At 44.5% G+C, this 15,950-nt stretch overlaps 1 protein-coding gene across 8 annotated transcripts in view; it reads right to left on the reverse strand.

The window, feature by feature from the left end:
• Positions 1–9,069: 9,069 nt before the first annotated feature.
• The window catches only part of Syne1 (spectrin repeat containing nuclear envelope protein 1), a 461,163-nt gene continuing 454,282 nt past the window's right edge, over positions 9,070–15,950 (reverse strand). For 7 of the 8 annotated variants that reach the window (XM_055615901.1, XM_055615897.1, XM_055615895.1 and 4 more), the window contains one exon: positions 9,070–10,052. In XM_055615901.1, coding sequence (XP_055471876.1) covers positions 9,812–10,052 — 241 coding nt within the window. In that variant the 3' untranslated portion in view covers positions 9,070–9,811. The remainder of the gene's footprint in view (positions 10,053–15,950) is intronic. The other variant, XM_055615900.1, reaches the window with a different exon arrangement.

The following is a 15,950-nucleotide window of genomic DNA, read 5'->3' on the forward strand; positions in this document are numbered from 1 at the left end:
ACACTTGGAAGCAGCTGCTCAGCATCAGGAGGACCAGGGGGATCAGCACTGGGGATTGTGTTCAGCTGCTCTGTCACACAGACAGCAACTCTGCGAGATGATGGCCATGCTAATTAGCCTCACTATAGTAACCACTCTACTAGCGACATCATCCCCCAACACCACGCTGTAAACCTCACGGCAAAAAGAAAGGGTGATATCAACATAGTGACGAAACAAGGACATGTCTGTAGATAGGCTACAATGCAAATTATGGAACAATAAAAGTAGCCCTAAATTTTAAAAATGTGTAAATAGCAACAAGGCACGGACCCAGATCAAATGCCTACAATGATCAGAGGATATAGAACATGTGGTGTGCATACACAATGAAATTTTATTTAGCTGTAAAAGGCAATCCAGTTTTTATGTACACATAAATTAAAATAAAGTCAAAGAAACCAGAGAAAGGCACACAGAAATTGGATGTTGACCAAAAGATAGGAAATTGTTACATTTCTTTAGAAAATAAGAGGATCTTTTGGATTTAAAATCGTGTATTTTATAAGACACAGCTCAGAGCTAGAGAGATGGCTCAGCAGTTAAGGAGAGAACCCTTCTCTTGCAAAGGACCTAGATTCAGTTTCTAGCACAAATATGGTGGCTCACAACCACCCATTCCTCCTTATAGGAGATCTGAGATCCTCTTCTGCCCTCCAGGAGCAGGAGCTCACACACTGTATACACACACATTAGTATAAATTAAAAATAAACAAAACAATTAACCTTAATAATAGACACACGCAGAGAGAAATGGCGCTTGCCCTAAGACAGATTAAAGCCTTAATTATATACTATAGCAGCATATTTATATTTACAGTGCACATTTATATTTATTTGTATAATTTGTTCATGTTTTATTCCGGTAATAAATCAGACACAGAAATATTACAATAATTAGTTTGTGATCTACTATGGTGAATAAGACAATTGTGAAGCTGAGTAGTGGTGCAAGCCTGCCATCTTGTCACTTAGGAGGTTGAGAGAAGACGAGTGTTCGAAACCAGCTGGACTATGCACTGGTGCCCATCTCAAAACAACAAAGCAAACAGACCAACAAGCAACAGCAGGTGGTGTGGTGATTTCTTTTCTTGTCACTGCAACAAGATGCCTGAAAAACAACTCAAGGAACAGAGAAATTATTTAGGCTCACAGATTGAGGGTATACAGTCATGGCAGGAAATTATGGCGGTAGGAGCTGGAAACAGCTGGCCACCTTTACAATCAAGAAGTGAAGGAGGATGGACACTGATGCTCAGCTTCCACTCTTCTTGTTTGCACTTATTTATTCATTACAGTTTGTTCACTTTGTAGCCCAGCTGTATCCCCCTCACTCATCCCCTCCCAACACCTCCCTCTTTCTTCTACTCCCATGCCCCTTCCCCAGTCCACTGATAGGGGAGTTTCTCCTCTCCTTCCATCTGATCCTAGTCTATCAGGTCTCATCAGGACTGTCTGCATTTTCTTCCTCTGTGGCCTGGCAAGGCTGCTTCCCCCTCAGGGGAAGGTGATCCAGTCACTGAGTTCATGTCAGAGACAGCCCTTGTTCCCCTTACTAGGGTGCCCATTTGGAGACTGAGCTGCCATGGGCTAAATCTGTGCTGGGGTTCTAGGTTATCTACATGAATGATCCTTGGTTGGAGTGTCAGTCTCAGAAAAGACCCCTGGGCCCAGATTGTTTGGTTCTGTTGCTCTCCTTGTGGAGCTCTTGTCCCCAACAGGTCTTTTTATCTCCCTCTTCTTTCATAAGATTCCCTGCACTCTGCCCAAATTTTGGCTATGAGTCTCTGCATCTGCTTTAACACCCTGCAAGGTAGAGTCTTTCAAAGGCCCTATGTGGTAGGCTCCTGTCCTGTTCCTTCTTTTCTCCTTCTTCCAATGTCTATCCCGTTTGCCTTTCTGGATGAGGATTGAGCATCTTACCCAGGATCCTCCTTCTTGATTACCTTCTTTAGGTGTACAGATTTTAGTATGTTTATCCTCTAGATGTCTAATATCTACTTATGAGTGAGTATATACCATATATGTCTTTCTGCTTCTGGGCTACCTCACTCAGGATGAGCTTTTCTAGTTCCCACCATTTGCCTGTAAAAGGATTTTCACCAACCCTATATTTGATAAAGGGCTAATATCCAGAATATATAAAGAACTCAAGAAGTTAAACAGCCACAAATCAAGTAACCCAATTAAAAAAATAAGGTATAGAGCTAAACAGAGAATTCTCAATAGAGGAATGTCAAATGGCAGAGAAACTCTTAAAGAAATGCTCAACATCCTTAGCCATCAGGGAAATGCAAATCAAAACAACCCTGAGATTTCACCTTACACCAATCAGAATGGCTAAGATAAAAAACTCAAGTGACAACACATGCTGGAGAGGATGTGGAGAAACGGGAACCCTCCTCCATTGCTGGTGGTAATGTAAACTTATACAACCATTTTGGAAATCAATCTGGCACTTTCTCAGACAATTAGGAATAGTGCTACCTCAAGATCTAGATATAGCACTCCTAGGCATATATCCAAAAGATGTTCAAGTACTGAACAAGGACATTTGCTCAACTATGTTCACAGCAGCTTTATTCGTAATAGCCAGAATCCGGAAACAACCCAGATGTCCCTCAATAGAGGAATGGATACAGAAATTGTTGTACATTTACACAATGGAATAGTACTCAGCAATTAAAAACAAGGAAATCATTCTCCCTTTTATTCAGTCCAGGTCTCCAAACCATATGATAATACTATGTGCATTCGGGAGTGTGTCTTTCCACCTCAATCTACTCAAGAAAATCCTTTCCAGACAAATGCACAAGTTTATTTCCAAAGTGATTGGAATCTTCTTGAGTTGACAACAGAGTTTAACTGTCACAGACAGATCAACAGCACAAGATAAGAGTCCAGATTAATAATCCAGGCTCATGGAAATTTATCTGATGAAACTGATATTGACTTGTAGGGGAGGTTGGGAACTCGCTCCCACCACTTTCCATCATGGCCAATTTGGAAGGGTCAAAGGGCTCTTGTGTGAGAATATCTGAGTCAGGTGGTGGCCTGAAAGCCCAGGCTAGAGTGAATGTGGCACCAACATAAGATTGCAAATGATACTTAGAGTTAATTGATAAACAGTTGATCAGAAATTCCGGATCCTGACACCCATTGTATTATCCCATCAGCCTGAACATCCCACAGGAGGGCTGGGTACCAGTGGCAGATGCTGTGAGCTGTGAGCTGCACAGGGTTAGGGATTGGAGTTGTAGGCTTACAACTGCTGCTGACATGGAAAGCTCCTTGGCAGCTTTACCTTAGGAATCCAGCACTTCTATCAAGAGGGTGGCTCACCAGACTTGGGTCTTATCTAGAGACCATCCTCAAGGCCTATTGATGTCTAGGGAGCATCTAGAGTTCTTTGGGGACCATATACAAGCTCAGATACCAATATCTGCATCAACATTTGTGGCCTCAAGTTTAGTTGTTTCTCACTTGTAGTGGTAAAAGAAATACAGAGATATAGGGAGGGGAGAGGGAAAGAGAGGGGAGAGGGAAAAGAAGGGGAGAGGGAAAGGGAGGGGAGAGGGAAAAGAAGGGGAGAGGGAAAGGGAGGGGAGAGGGAAAGGGAGGGGAGAGGGAGGGAGAAGATAATTTTTCCCTCTACCCTCATGATTTAGAAAGATTCTGAGTCTACCCAGCTTCCTCAGGTCTGATTAAATGTTCTTATTGCTCATTTTCCTTGACCCACTTCATCAGCCATGTTCAGCTTATCAGCCCTTAGTCCCAAGAGGCCAAGATCAACAATGCCTGCAGGCAGAGCCCTCTAGTTGGTGTTTCTTATTCACCTGTATGAGAGGGGTCTCCCCAAGGTCAGTCTGTCTGTGGACTTGTGATTGATGCTCTGCGGCTCTGCAGAAGAAGACAGAAAGAAACTGGGAACTGCAGAAGAAAAGCCATTCCTTTTCAGTTTCATTAAGTGCAGTGGCAGGAGGCGCGACAGCCAGAGTTATCACATCGCACTATTGAATCCAGAATTGCAGTGACCACTCAGCTAAACAGCTCCCCTCATGTCCTGAATTGGCTCCTCAGCGTTGCATATGACTAAGCACAAAATTGTCTCCAGGCTTTGTAAACCACCCTGCCTGCCCTTTCCAAGGTCTTAATCTTCAAAACTGCACCCCACTCTACCAGAAATCAGGAGCTCCCATCAATAAAGTGACAAAGAAACTGAAATTGTTTTTAGAACACAAAGATACATCTGATAGACCCGGTCTCCCTTCCCTGACTATATGTGGTCCTAGCCGCCTCTTTGCTTTCATTGCGCATTTTAGGATGAGGAGGATTGACACTTTTTGACATGTCAAGGGCCCAGTGGGGACTGCTGTGAATGGGGAGTGAATAGGGAGTACCCGGGACTTGAGTCTGTGGAGGCTGGAGTCTTCCTCTTCACAGAGGGCATGGGCTGCATGAGGTCTGTCCCAGTCCTTGGCTGACCTACTTGCAATACCTTATGGGGCTGTGAAGTACAACACAGTTCCCTATGGCTCACAGGTGAGGGGGAGGTTGCAGCAGAGCAAAGAACCCAATTAGCAAACTGTCCTCAGCAACACCCACAGCTGTAGTGAAAATTCTGTTTTTTAAAAACACAGTTATGTGCATATGTTTTTGTTTTAATCCCAAGTGTGGGATACAGGGCTGCTTCAGTTTGTCCACTGATGTTAACTATGACTGTCTCGTGCTCTATGAGAGGTATGATTTTGGCCAGCTACAGATAGGTTCATTCTGGAAACTCTTGAGAGGGTATAAAAGCCAGAGCCCAAAGATGGGTTGGGAGCTCTGGAAAAGAAAAAGGTGGTGGCTGCTCCCCACTGCTGCTCCTGGTTGCTGTTTTTGCAGTTTGATGAGAAATATCCTGAGTACGAAGATTGGACATGTCCCAAGGAACCAGATGACCCTGATTAGCGGGAAGTAGTCTAAAAAAAGGTCTCAATAACCCCTCTCCCCAATAACATGTCTCTCCTACATGGTGTTGGGGTGATAGAAGGGATAAGGGTTGAAAGGGAGGTAAAGGCATAAAAAAATCCCAATAAAATAGACAAATATGTTACCACATAGTTACCCCACGGTGTTGAGCGTGGGGTCCTGGCAAGCTTTCCCAAATCACCTCACACTCCACTCTTCTTTGTTATGTATTTCTACATGACTTGTTGATAAAATACTCAATACGTAATTTTTATACTGGCATTTTTAAAATTTAAATTTATTTTTAATTGATTCACTTTACATCCCGATGTAGTTTCCCCCCCACCCCCCAGGTCTCAGAAAAAGGAGCCCCTCTCCCCTACCAACTAACCCTAGCCTCTCAGGTCTCATCAGGACTGCCTACATCCTCTTCCTCTGTGACCTGGCAGGGGGGGAGGGTGATCCAGAAGCAGGCAACAGAGTCCATGTCAGCAACAGCCACTGCTCCCCATACTAGGGGGGCCCACTCTGACAGTGAGCTGCCTATCAGCTACATCTGAGCAGGGGCCTAGGTCCTCTCCACACATGGTCCTTGGTTGGTGCATCAAGTCTCCGCAGCCCCCTTCCCCAGGCCCAGCTGTGATAGCTCTGTTGGTCTTCTTGTGGAGCTCCTATTCCCTCCAGGTCCTTCTAACCCCCCCCCCCCACCTCCCACCACCACTCCTCTATATGACCCCCTGCGCTCTGCCCAAAATCTGACTGTGAGTCTCAGCATCTGCTTCCATCCCCTGCTGGGTGGAGTCTTTCATCTATGGTAGACTCCTGTCCTGTTCCCTAATTTCTTAACATGATTACTTAGGGTCCACGCTGCGCATCAGCCCACCCCAGTCTGCCTCTCTGCAATGACTGCTTAAGTTTCTTTGGAGCTTTGACAAGGTGAACCTTCTCACTTGTTACCCAGGGGCAGTTACTGCTATTCCACCATCCAGGAAACCAATTCCTGCCCCTCCCACCGTCCACCTAAAAGCTTGTCATCCCTCTTAGTAAGCTGTGGCTTAGAGCTTCTAGATCACCTATCCTGTATTTTTCCTGTCTTCTCTTTGTAAATTTCCTCCTTGACCGTCACTGCTGACAATTCATATTAGGCACATTTCATTACCAACACGCCCATGCTCTTCCGTGCCTGCCATAATATATTTAGGCCATCATTCCTCTCCCCAAGACATAAGTGGGATACTGATGGTCCACATTATAGAAATGTGGCTTCAACAGCCATCACTGTCCTTTGCCCTCAGCATTCTTCAGTATACCAATCCCTCCCCCTAAGCCTTTAATAAACATCTTTCTATGTGTTTCCAGGGTAATAGATGGGTTGAGATGATGCTCCTGTGCCCTGCCCTAAGCTCTGAAAATGAATCCCAGTAAGAGGCCTCATCTGTCACAGCACTTAAACAGCCGGGCCGCCATCTGTGAAGAGCATGATCCTGTGGCCCAGGATGCAACCCGCCAGATTCCTTACTTCTTTCCACATCCAATATGGAGTGGCTTTTCAATGCTTAATGGAAGTTCATGCCACATACTCTGCTGGGTGTTTCATGGGGTTAGTGAAATGCATTTATCTCTGTAGTGTCTGGGATGTACTCCAGTGGCAGCGTGTGCTCAGCATGTACAACGTCCTGGCCTTGATAACCAGCAGGATGGATTATTGTTTACTTCTGACACACTTAACACTGGCTTCTGCAGTGATGTCAGATGTGAAGTCAGCTGCACACAGAGATGAGGTGCTTCTGAGGTCCCTTCACACTTGCCTTCTCTACCACTCCTGCTTCCCAGTGCAGCTCAAGGGCCTGGAAGGACTGAATTGAGCTGGAGGCCGAGCTTCCGCTGGATGCCGGAGTAACAGGGCCCTGAGTACAGAGGGAAGGCTGAGGAATGACTCCTCCCAGCTCTTACCCAGGGATTCTCTCTGCTCTGACTGCACACTGCTGGCAATCTCTCAAAGCCTTTCATTTTTCAAAAGTAGCATCGTTCCCGAGAGTATCATGGGAGAAATTAGGTAGGGAACTGACTGACGGTGGAAGTCACAGCACTCATGCCAGAACGGGGAAAGTTCAGTGCAGCAAATTCAGGTGTGGTTGAGAAGTGACCAGAATATTCTTCAACCGGGAGGTGGCTTGTGAGCTATCTTATGAGAGAGGAGAGGAGGAACAGTGAGAATGGAAAAGTGGAGTAAAGAGGATGCAGGGCAGTGCTCGTCAGGAGCAGGCATAACATCACCCAGGTAGCTGTGTATGTGGGATGCCCAGGCCTAAACCCAGAGATGGATGAGAGTTCTTGCGTTCAAGCTGTTCATCTCACTAAGCCCTGGAACACACCTTGGCTGAGATGGTCTCCAATCTATCCCACTGCGAAACCTCGGGAGACAGCTTCAGGGCTTTGCAAGGATCCCAGATTCGTCTAAACAATTCATTTAAAATAGAATCTATAAACTTGAATATTTAGGCACTAGTGTGGGACAGATGATGAAGGAAGTGGAGAGGACATAATGTAAATAGGAAGCCATGCCTTTGAATTCATAGGGCGCAGCCAATGCAAACCAGTGACCAATGATGTTGGTCCTCCTCCCAAGGGTCCAGCCCGTGGGTGAGGACAGGGGGTCCAAACCAAGGGGGTGAAAGGTGAGGAGTCACCACACAGACATCACGAGTTGGGTGAATGCGATCCCAGGATGAGCCAATGCCGACTGGTTTATTCCCGGAAGAGAGAGCGTGTTATACAGCTTTGGGTGACCAATCAGGTTCCTCCATCCATCTAGCGCTTACCACTGGTTGTTGGTCTCCTGGCAGGCTCCCCAGTGTCACTCAGGCCGTGCACCTCATCCCGACTGCGTCCACAGTCACATCAGCAGAAGCCGCCCCAGGCCATGAGCCCATTGGTCCCTTCCCAGAAATGCCCGCCCGGTGCAACTTAGAAGCACGTTCTCAGGCACCAGTATCTTCTATTTCAAACAGAAGCGTCAATGTGTCTTTGAATATGTCCCTCCTATAATCTCTCAACAATAAATTACAATTTCATTTGCATCAAATCGTTCCATGGAGGCTGCAGTTGGCAAGGTCATAGGGCAGAATGAAAAAAAAAATTTTTTTTTTTGAGGTAGGGTCTCTTAAAAGTCCATGCAGGCTTCTAACTCTCAGTCCTCCTGTCTTAGCCTGACAATGGCATGTTGGCATCTTAAGTATTCAAACATAAATATAAAAAGGAAACTTGTATTTTATCTAGTAGTTAAGGATCAACAGGAGGCTCAATAGAAAAAGGGCTCTAAGGAGAGGGCCATGTGTGCCTTTGAGATGGATGGAAGAAGAGGCCTCTGACAGGAATCGTAAGAAGCTTTGCCAGCTGTGCAAAAGGGCAGGAAGCTGAAATCCAGGAGTTCTGATCTGCTACACAGGACAAAGGCTCCTCCAGGTTCCTGTGTGAATACGCACTTACTCTAGCCACCTTTTTATTTCAATGCATCGTCGTTACCTTTTATCTTCATTCATTTGAAAAAAAGTTAGTGTAAGTAAAGCACAAAAATTTAGAAAGGAGACAAAAGGGTAATATTGTTTCTGTCTAGTTTTCATAGTGGATTCGTGTATTCACCTCTGTGTACCGAAGTTGCAGGAACCATTTTGAGTTTTGCATTCCCAGAGAATACAATACCTGTTGTTCCTCTGGTCAGCAATTCTGAAGGTGAGCTCTTCAACTCCATTGGCCACCAGAGCAAGAGCTGTGAGAAAGGGCCAGCCACCAAGTACACTTGTCATACTGACCCATTTAAAAAAATCTGATTTTTTTTTTTCAAATTTGCTGGGGGGAGGTTAGGATTTGTACTATAACTTCAAATTTTTCTTTTTTTTTTTAAATTCCCATTTAAAGCTATACCAAAGCATTTAATTATTGCTATTTAACATGTAAATTATATTGCCATGCACAAAGTATGTTTTAGCAATAACAACAAAAGATAACTCAGGTTGCTACCTACTGAATAATGAAAATTCAAGTTGTGTTTTAAAGGAAGAAAAGACACAGATGACATACTTTATAGAATCTATAATAAATGCAAAGAAATCAACAAACAAAACTTGGCTTTAGCAAACTGTACATACATAAATATCTTTTTTATACTATAACATTCAATTTTCTTCACATAAAGCTTTCCATGATCTTATTTATTACATCCAGGTTTTCTTTATACCTTTAAAAAAAAAGTGCCTTTCAGATTTACAGCTTGTGCCTCTAAAGCAACGTTAAAACGTCATGCCCTAAAGGAAAAGAAGGTAGAAAGGAAGCTGCCATATGTGCTCTGAGAAAACGGTATGTGAGGAGGTTCTAATGCCTCCAGCAGGGGTGGTGGTGGGCGTCGGTCAGATGTACTATACTGATACGTGCCCCCCGGGGAGGGGCTTTTGGGGTGATGGAGCAGCACCATAGGAAAGCTGCCCAGATGGCGCTCCAGAGCCATTGGCTATGCCAAAGGCCCGGACATCATGGATCCAGGGAACTCTGTATGTCCTCATCTTAATTTATTTAGTGTTAAGGCTCAGTGTCAAACGACACTGTACCAATCCTGTTTCCCTCCTGTTGTTTATCATCCATGTCCAAAGGCTTCATTTCTTTTCTTTTTTTTTTTTTTTTACACGCGGGGTGTGGAGGAGAGCTGAAGCTGCCATACATGAAGCCTGCCAGGATCAAAGTCTTCTCTGCTAGCCTGGGCTGGCTTTGGGCCAGGTGCCCCTCATCATGCTTCCAGCACTAGTGCGAAGGACATCTGCCTGCTTCAGAGTGGAGGAGGCCCGTTGGTGTATCTGAGCATGGGATGGAAGGAGCGGGCGAAGTTGTTGGAGAGGGCACAGCTGTAGTCCTCCTCTGACATGGGCACAAAGCAGGTGAGTCCGATCAGGAGCAGCAGGAGAAGCTGAAGGGGAAGGGCTGCCCGCAGGACCCGGAACAGGAAGGTTCGACCTGCCCCTGCTGGCCTGGGTTCAGAAAGGGAGGAAGCGGAGCCACCTTTTGTGGACCTAAGGGGAGAATTGACATAAACAGCTCAACTCAAATACAGGATGAGCGCTGTTTCTTGCTTTAGTGCCTTCCTGGAATGTAAAGGGCCATACAAAACACAACCCAATTTGGCACTGAGTAGCCCACCAGCTACCCTCCTCACTTCCCCTACTAACAGTGCTTGTAAAGTAACTCAACTCACTAACTCAAAACACTAACTCAAAAGTATATATCCAATCAATTAACGGTGACAAAATGCATTCAAGTTACACAATTTGGTGGGAAAAAATTCCATCAATAATGGTAATTGTATAAATAAAAAAATTCAGGAAAATTAGGAAGTAGATGTTTGATGCAGTATTTGTTTCAGAATATCATAAACACTGTTAGACAAAACTAATTCTCAGGACCCCACAGTGTGCCACTTCTAAGCATCATGCATACAATCAAATCCATGTAGCCTAAGGATAAAAACGCTCCCAGTCATGGTGCTCAGGCGCAGGAAAGGTGCTTAATCTCAGAGTGCGCCCTGGTTTCATCATCCGCCACAGCAGCTCCTGATCCTGCCTGAGCAGCTTTGAAGCTGCACAAGGAGCAGCAATGGAGTCTGTGCCTCTTTCTGAAGCAGTCATTAATGCCCTCTTGGGTTAGTGTGGAAACAGCTAAGAATATATTTTTTTTTTACAAGAGCTATTTTATGGACATACACATCTAACAGCATCCTGTGAGTAATAATAATGCTAATAACAATAATAGTAGTAGATATACCAAAGAGACATATTCCTGAGTGCCTAGTCTGAATTCCCTCATGAGTTTGATATAATTAAACATAAGGACATCAAATGCCTTTGTTGGGAAAAGAGGATGTAAAACTGATGCTGGTAAATCTGCAAGTTTAGTTACCAAGAAACTAGGATGTTGGCAGCTTCCCCGTTGTCTGCTAATTTCTGAAGACAGATTACCCTGAGATTAGTGGGAAAGAAGAGGAAGCACCTGAGAAAATAAATGTTAAAATAAAAATACAGGCATAATCTTCTTTAGGGAACACAGGAACCACTCAAGTATGCCACTAAACTCTAAAAGGAGGACAGAAAAGAGGCTAGTACTAAAGGCTCACCCCACCCTGAGCCTCTAGTATGGTTTCAAAGTACATGAAAGGGAAAAAAAATCACTACTCCAAACTAAAACCTCACTTCTTGCTCAGGCCAATAACTAAGGGCAGCTCAGCCTTGCCTAATGCGGAATGCCTCCTCTGTGGGACAGCCTCTTCAAATCGAGCTACACTGCTTCTGGTTTCTCACCTCCGTGTTCTACACAATGTATGATTTCTGCTAATTTGTCAATATAAACAGGCCCCAACTGAGAGGCTGAAAGAGTTCAGTCACCATCCCATGGAAAAATTTCTTGACTCCCCTTACGCCAAACCTAGTAAGTTACTCCTAATGAGCTGGATGGTAAGAAACGTGTGTTTCTAACAATAATGTGCCTTACTAAGGGAAGGGGGACAGTAGAAGCTTCCACAGCCACCCTATTACAAAATACTCTCACGCCTAGGTGGGCATCTGTGTAGCCATCCCCCTCACTTTACAGGAAAGGAGCTAAGGAGAGTTAGCCTTCATTTGGAAAACCTCTAGGCAACACTCCAAATCTTTACCTTGGTTCTTCCTCACTTGACTCCCACGACAGATTTCTGAGGTATGTACTCAAGAGCTTCATTTAATGGTCACAGGAGGAAGGCTCTAGTTTATATCACTAGCAAGGAACACAGTGAAGAAAACAACCTGAGACTTCAGTGATCAAAATTTGGATTCTCCCTAAGAATCAGTGTGTGTACAATATATGGGTAGCTGTGGAACCAAATGTTGATGTCAGGTGCCTTCCTCTAGTGCCGTCTTTTCTGTGTCAGAGAAAGGGTCTCTCACTGACCCTAACCTCATAGGCTCAGCGACACGAGATGACCCCTGAGAGGCAGAGATCCTTCTGCCTCTGCATCCTCGGCACCAGGACTGCTGGTGTACTTTTCACTTGGAGGCTGAGCATCAAACTCTGATCCTCGTGCTTGTGCAGCAAGCGCATAACCAACTGAGCTACCTCCTAAGAAGATGGCTTAGCACATTAAATACTAAAGCCATGTCTTCCTCGATGGCTTAGATGATTCAATAGTTTGCTTTAAAGTGTCCCGAGAAACATGGGAGAAAAGGGCAGGACAGCCCCATATTGAGTCTTTCTTTGGTGTGATTCTTCAGTCCATGCTGATGTGAAAACGGTCCCTGACATTGACCCCTGAAGCTGGATAAGTGACAGCACAGCAGCAAAAGAAAACTCTCCATCTCTAATGGATACATTTCCACCAGGAGATGTTTAGACACTGAGTGATGGGCAAAGGTCCACAAGCAAGTGATAACTCAAACAGAGCCAGATAGCTTCTCTTTGTCAATTATTAGCTTCTGTGAGGTTAAAGATCAGGATGAAAACAGAGGCTTTGTCATGGCCAGTTCATTCCCAAGGAGGACCAGAAAGGTCAACGTTTGGAGAGCGTGGGCTCCCCTGTGACAGACTCCTCCGAAGGACATGGGACATTTAACAACATCAGAGCAGTCTTTATTAAAGTGTAACTGTCACCTGACTTCTGCTGTTGAGGAGTGCCAACCTAGGGAGAACTAATGGGCTGAGGCCGGGACAAAGAGAACACACAGTACTTGATGGCCGCAGCGCAGTCGACTCGATGTCCAGCCTGCCAGCTCACGGAAGTGTCCACCCCACCTGGAGGAACTACAAGAACTCCCAAAGTTTCAAAGCTGCTTCATCAGGGTGGCTCTGTCTCAGAGATTTTAGTCCCTATGGGTTAATGATCTCAAAGTTAAAGGGTCCTTTTTAATATTAACTTATTGATCTAATATCATCCAAACTTCCAGAGTCCTGGTAAATTCAACAGAAGACAGAACATAAGTGATAAGCAGTCTTGTTCGTAGCCATTCTTCACCAGCTTTTGCAGAGATGTGGGTGACAGTGCAGACTGCATTTTTACAGGAAAACTTAAATGTGTGACTCCACCCAAAGAACCTAATCAATAGAGACATTTTAAGTAATTTTGTCCAGAATAACATGTGCTTAATCTCTATAAGTAAATATATTCTTGTCTTTCTCTTCTATTTCTTTCAAACTGATGGACTAACGATTGCTTTGATGCTTTTCGAGAACACATGGTCACATATGGAGGGAAGAGAACACAATGGAGGAAGCAGGGTATAAAAACACGTGACACAGAAGGAAATGCACATAACAAGAAAACCCGGAGGTCTGAGACTCTGCATACTATGGGTAACTCATTTTCAAATTTGACAGGACCAAGGAAGATGAAAATGAGATATGTCCGTGCATACATCTTAGAAAGCTGAGGGCAAACATATTTTTAGTTTGTTTTGATACTTGTTAGACATAATAAATAAATTTCATGTGCAGAAATTTGAAGGTGTCCATCTATGCTCTTTGAAATTCAGTATTTCCTAGATATGTGGCTCAGAAGAAAATTGCAAGAACTGACTGAGGCCTCCATTTTCCCCTTATTCCGAATCGAACGTTCACCTGGCCCTACGCACACATTGCTGCATTCACCCTACTATGGACAGCCCAGGGGAAGAGAGGTGCCTTTTCACTATGGTAGGGTCCAGAGTGAGGTGGGACTTCCGTTCATACTTCTAATCTCCTCCTCATCTGTAAGTTGAGGGCTCTGGCCACGCCACATGGATTTAAGGTTAGCTGAGATAACACACACAATGCCTAGAATGGAGCTTGAACCACATCAAGTACTAAAGACACGCCAGCACCTAATAGTTCTTCTCTGCATGGCGGTGTGCTGAGGAATGCCCTTGGGAACCACTGAATTCAGTCTGTTCTCTCAGGAAAACATGTCTCATTTACTAACCGTGTTTTCAAAGATATTATTGCCCAAACTGCTTGGCTCCTTACCCACAAACGCTGGGACAGCTCGCTTCAAAAAGAGCGAAAGAGAAGCCTGTTGGTGTCCGACCCCACAGTTGTCCTGAGGCATGAAGGCAGCTGGCCTCATGAGGGCAACTGCTTTGTGCTAGGGCTCTTTGGATGCTTTGAACAAATGGGCTTTCAGGAAGAGTCCAACAGAAGGAATTGGAAAACAAATTTCACCAGAAACTGAATAGCACTTACGAGACTTCTTAGCAAACAAGCAAAAGCAAACCCCCATTGGCTTGCTTAAATATATCTGACTACCTTGAACCAATTTCTTGTCCCTCCTACCAGGACTTCAGCCAGTTCTTTATGACTCCCGTTTCTTCTCAATTCTCTAGATAGAAGATGCCAACCCCAAAAGCGTTCAAGGAAGCTCCTCCTCTCGCTCTTCAGCTATAGACTGAAGTCATCATTCATCACACACAGGGCAAGGAGAATGAGAGACTGCCATCTTGCTGAAAACCAGCACACCATCTTCCCAGGTTTTAAACTATTACTCATCCATGTGTATCTGAATGGAGGACTTTACCAACCAGATGCTGGTAAAATGTACCAGCTGGACCACAAGAAGAGCCATTCCGAAGCCACACGGCCATGTGCTTAATTGCAAACAAGAATGAAAGTTATGAGTTGGTATAAATGCAGGCACAGTTCTGTTTTGTTTTGTTTGTTTTTTATCATTTTTAGCAAGTTCTTTGCAAGCTCCTGCTAGGAATCTCTGGATTCTAATACATTGAAAATCAATTATTGGGAAAAAAAATCATTGTGTACTGATTTTGCAGCTGTGAGGCCTAACCCAGTGTAAACTCTGAGTCTGCACTGGTCTCCATCCAATTAGACTATTACAATATTCAATGAGAGCGTGAGACTGCCAACATGCAATTCAACTGAAATATGTAACAGGTGAGGGTGGAGCTAACATTGAGCCGAAACAACAACAAAATACAACTTCTCCCCTCAAACCAAAACCTTTCCAAGTTAGTCCCCTTTTGTTCTCAGGAAACAGAAATTATCTCTGAAGCCCGTGCTTCTTCAACAGCCTTTTGGGTTTGCTGGACCAGTGCAAGATCAAACACAAGGCATTTCTAGTTTCCATGCCAAGGAACACCATGACAGCCTGGGCTGTGAATGGAGCTCACTTCCCCTCTGCACACACTGTCAAGGCTGAGTGCACCCAATCCAGGGTGCTGTGGAGTCAAGAAGCCCCAGAATGTCCAGCCACAGCTTGTCTGCCAAGGTGTTTGATGGAGCATGTCATCCAGGTAAAGCTTCTTTGTAATCTGTTCCCTCCCGAGTAACAAAGGGAGCACCAGTGAGTTACCAGAAAGATGTTAGTTAGCAATGCCAAGCAGAACAGAGCCAATAGGAGCCCTGTGGGTATTGCAGTGAGAATGCGGCTGACCTATCGGCAAAGCCCTGTTAGGAGGCACACAGAAGCACCTGATGCCCTACCAAACAATGCCGCAGACATATTCGGAAGGCCTATGTGGCAGTCTGCAACGACTCGGGGGCAGAGAGATTTGGTATTTATGAACCAATGGCGATGAATTACGCCTGCTATTTTCTAACAGCTTTCCTCTTTATGATCAGCCGCACTTTCGTCAATCAGAGGACTGGGTTGGCGGTTTTCTCAAAGGAATCCGGTGGGATGCCTTTACTCTGATTACGGCACATCCACAGTTTGTGGAAAAAGGGAATTATATAATACAGTACTATCTATGGATGTAATTACTTTTTCTTGTAGGTGGCCAAGAGGATATGAGAACACCCACAGATGTCCATTTTTATCTTCCTAACATCCTAAGTCCCAGGGAGGTTTATTCCATATTTCATTGTTTGCTATTTTATTACAGGTTCTTAAGAACAAAACCAAAACCACAACATTGTTTTCAAACCAAAAAAAAAAAAAAAAAAAAAAAAAAAAAAAAAAA

Source organism: Psammomys obesus, unplaced genomic scaffold (assembly GCF_907164565.1).
Source record: "Psammomys obesus unplaced genomic scaffold, mPsaObe1.curated_primary_1811, whole genome shotgun sequence".
Taxonomy (NCBI): Eukaryota; Metazoa; Chordata; class Mammalia; order Rodentia; family Muridae; genus Psammomys; species Psammomys obesus.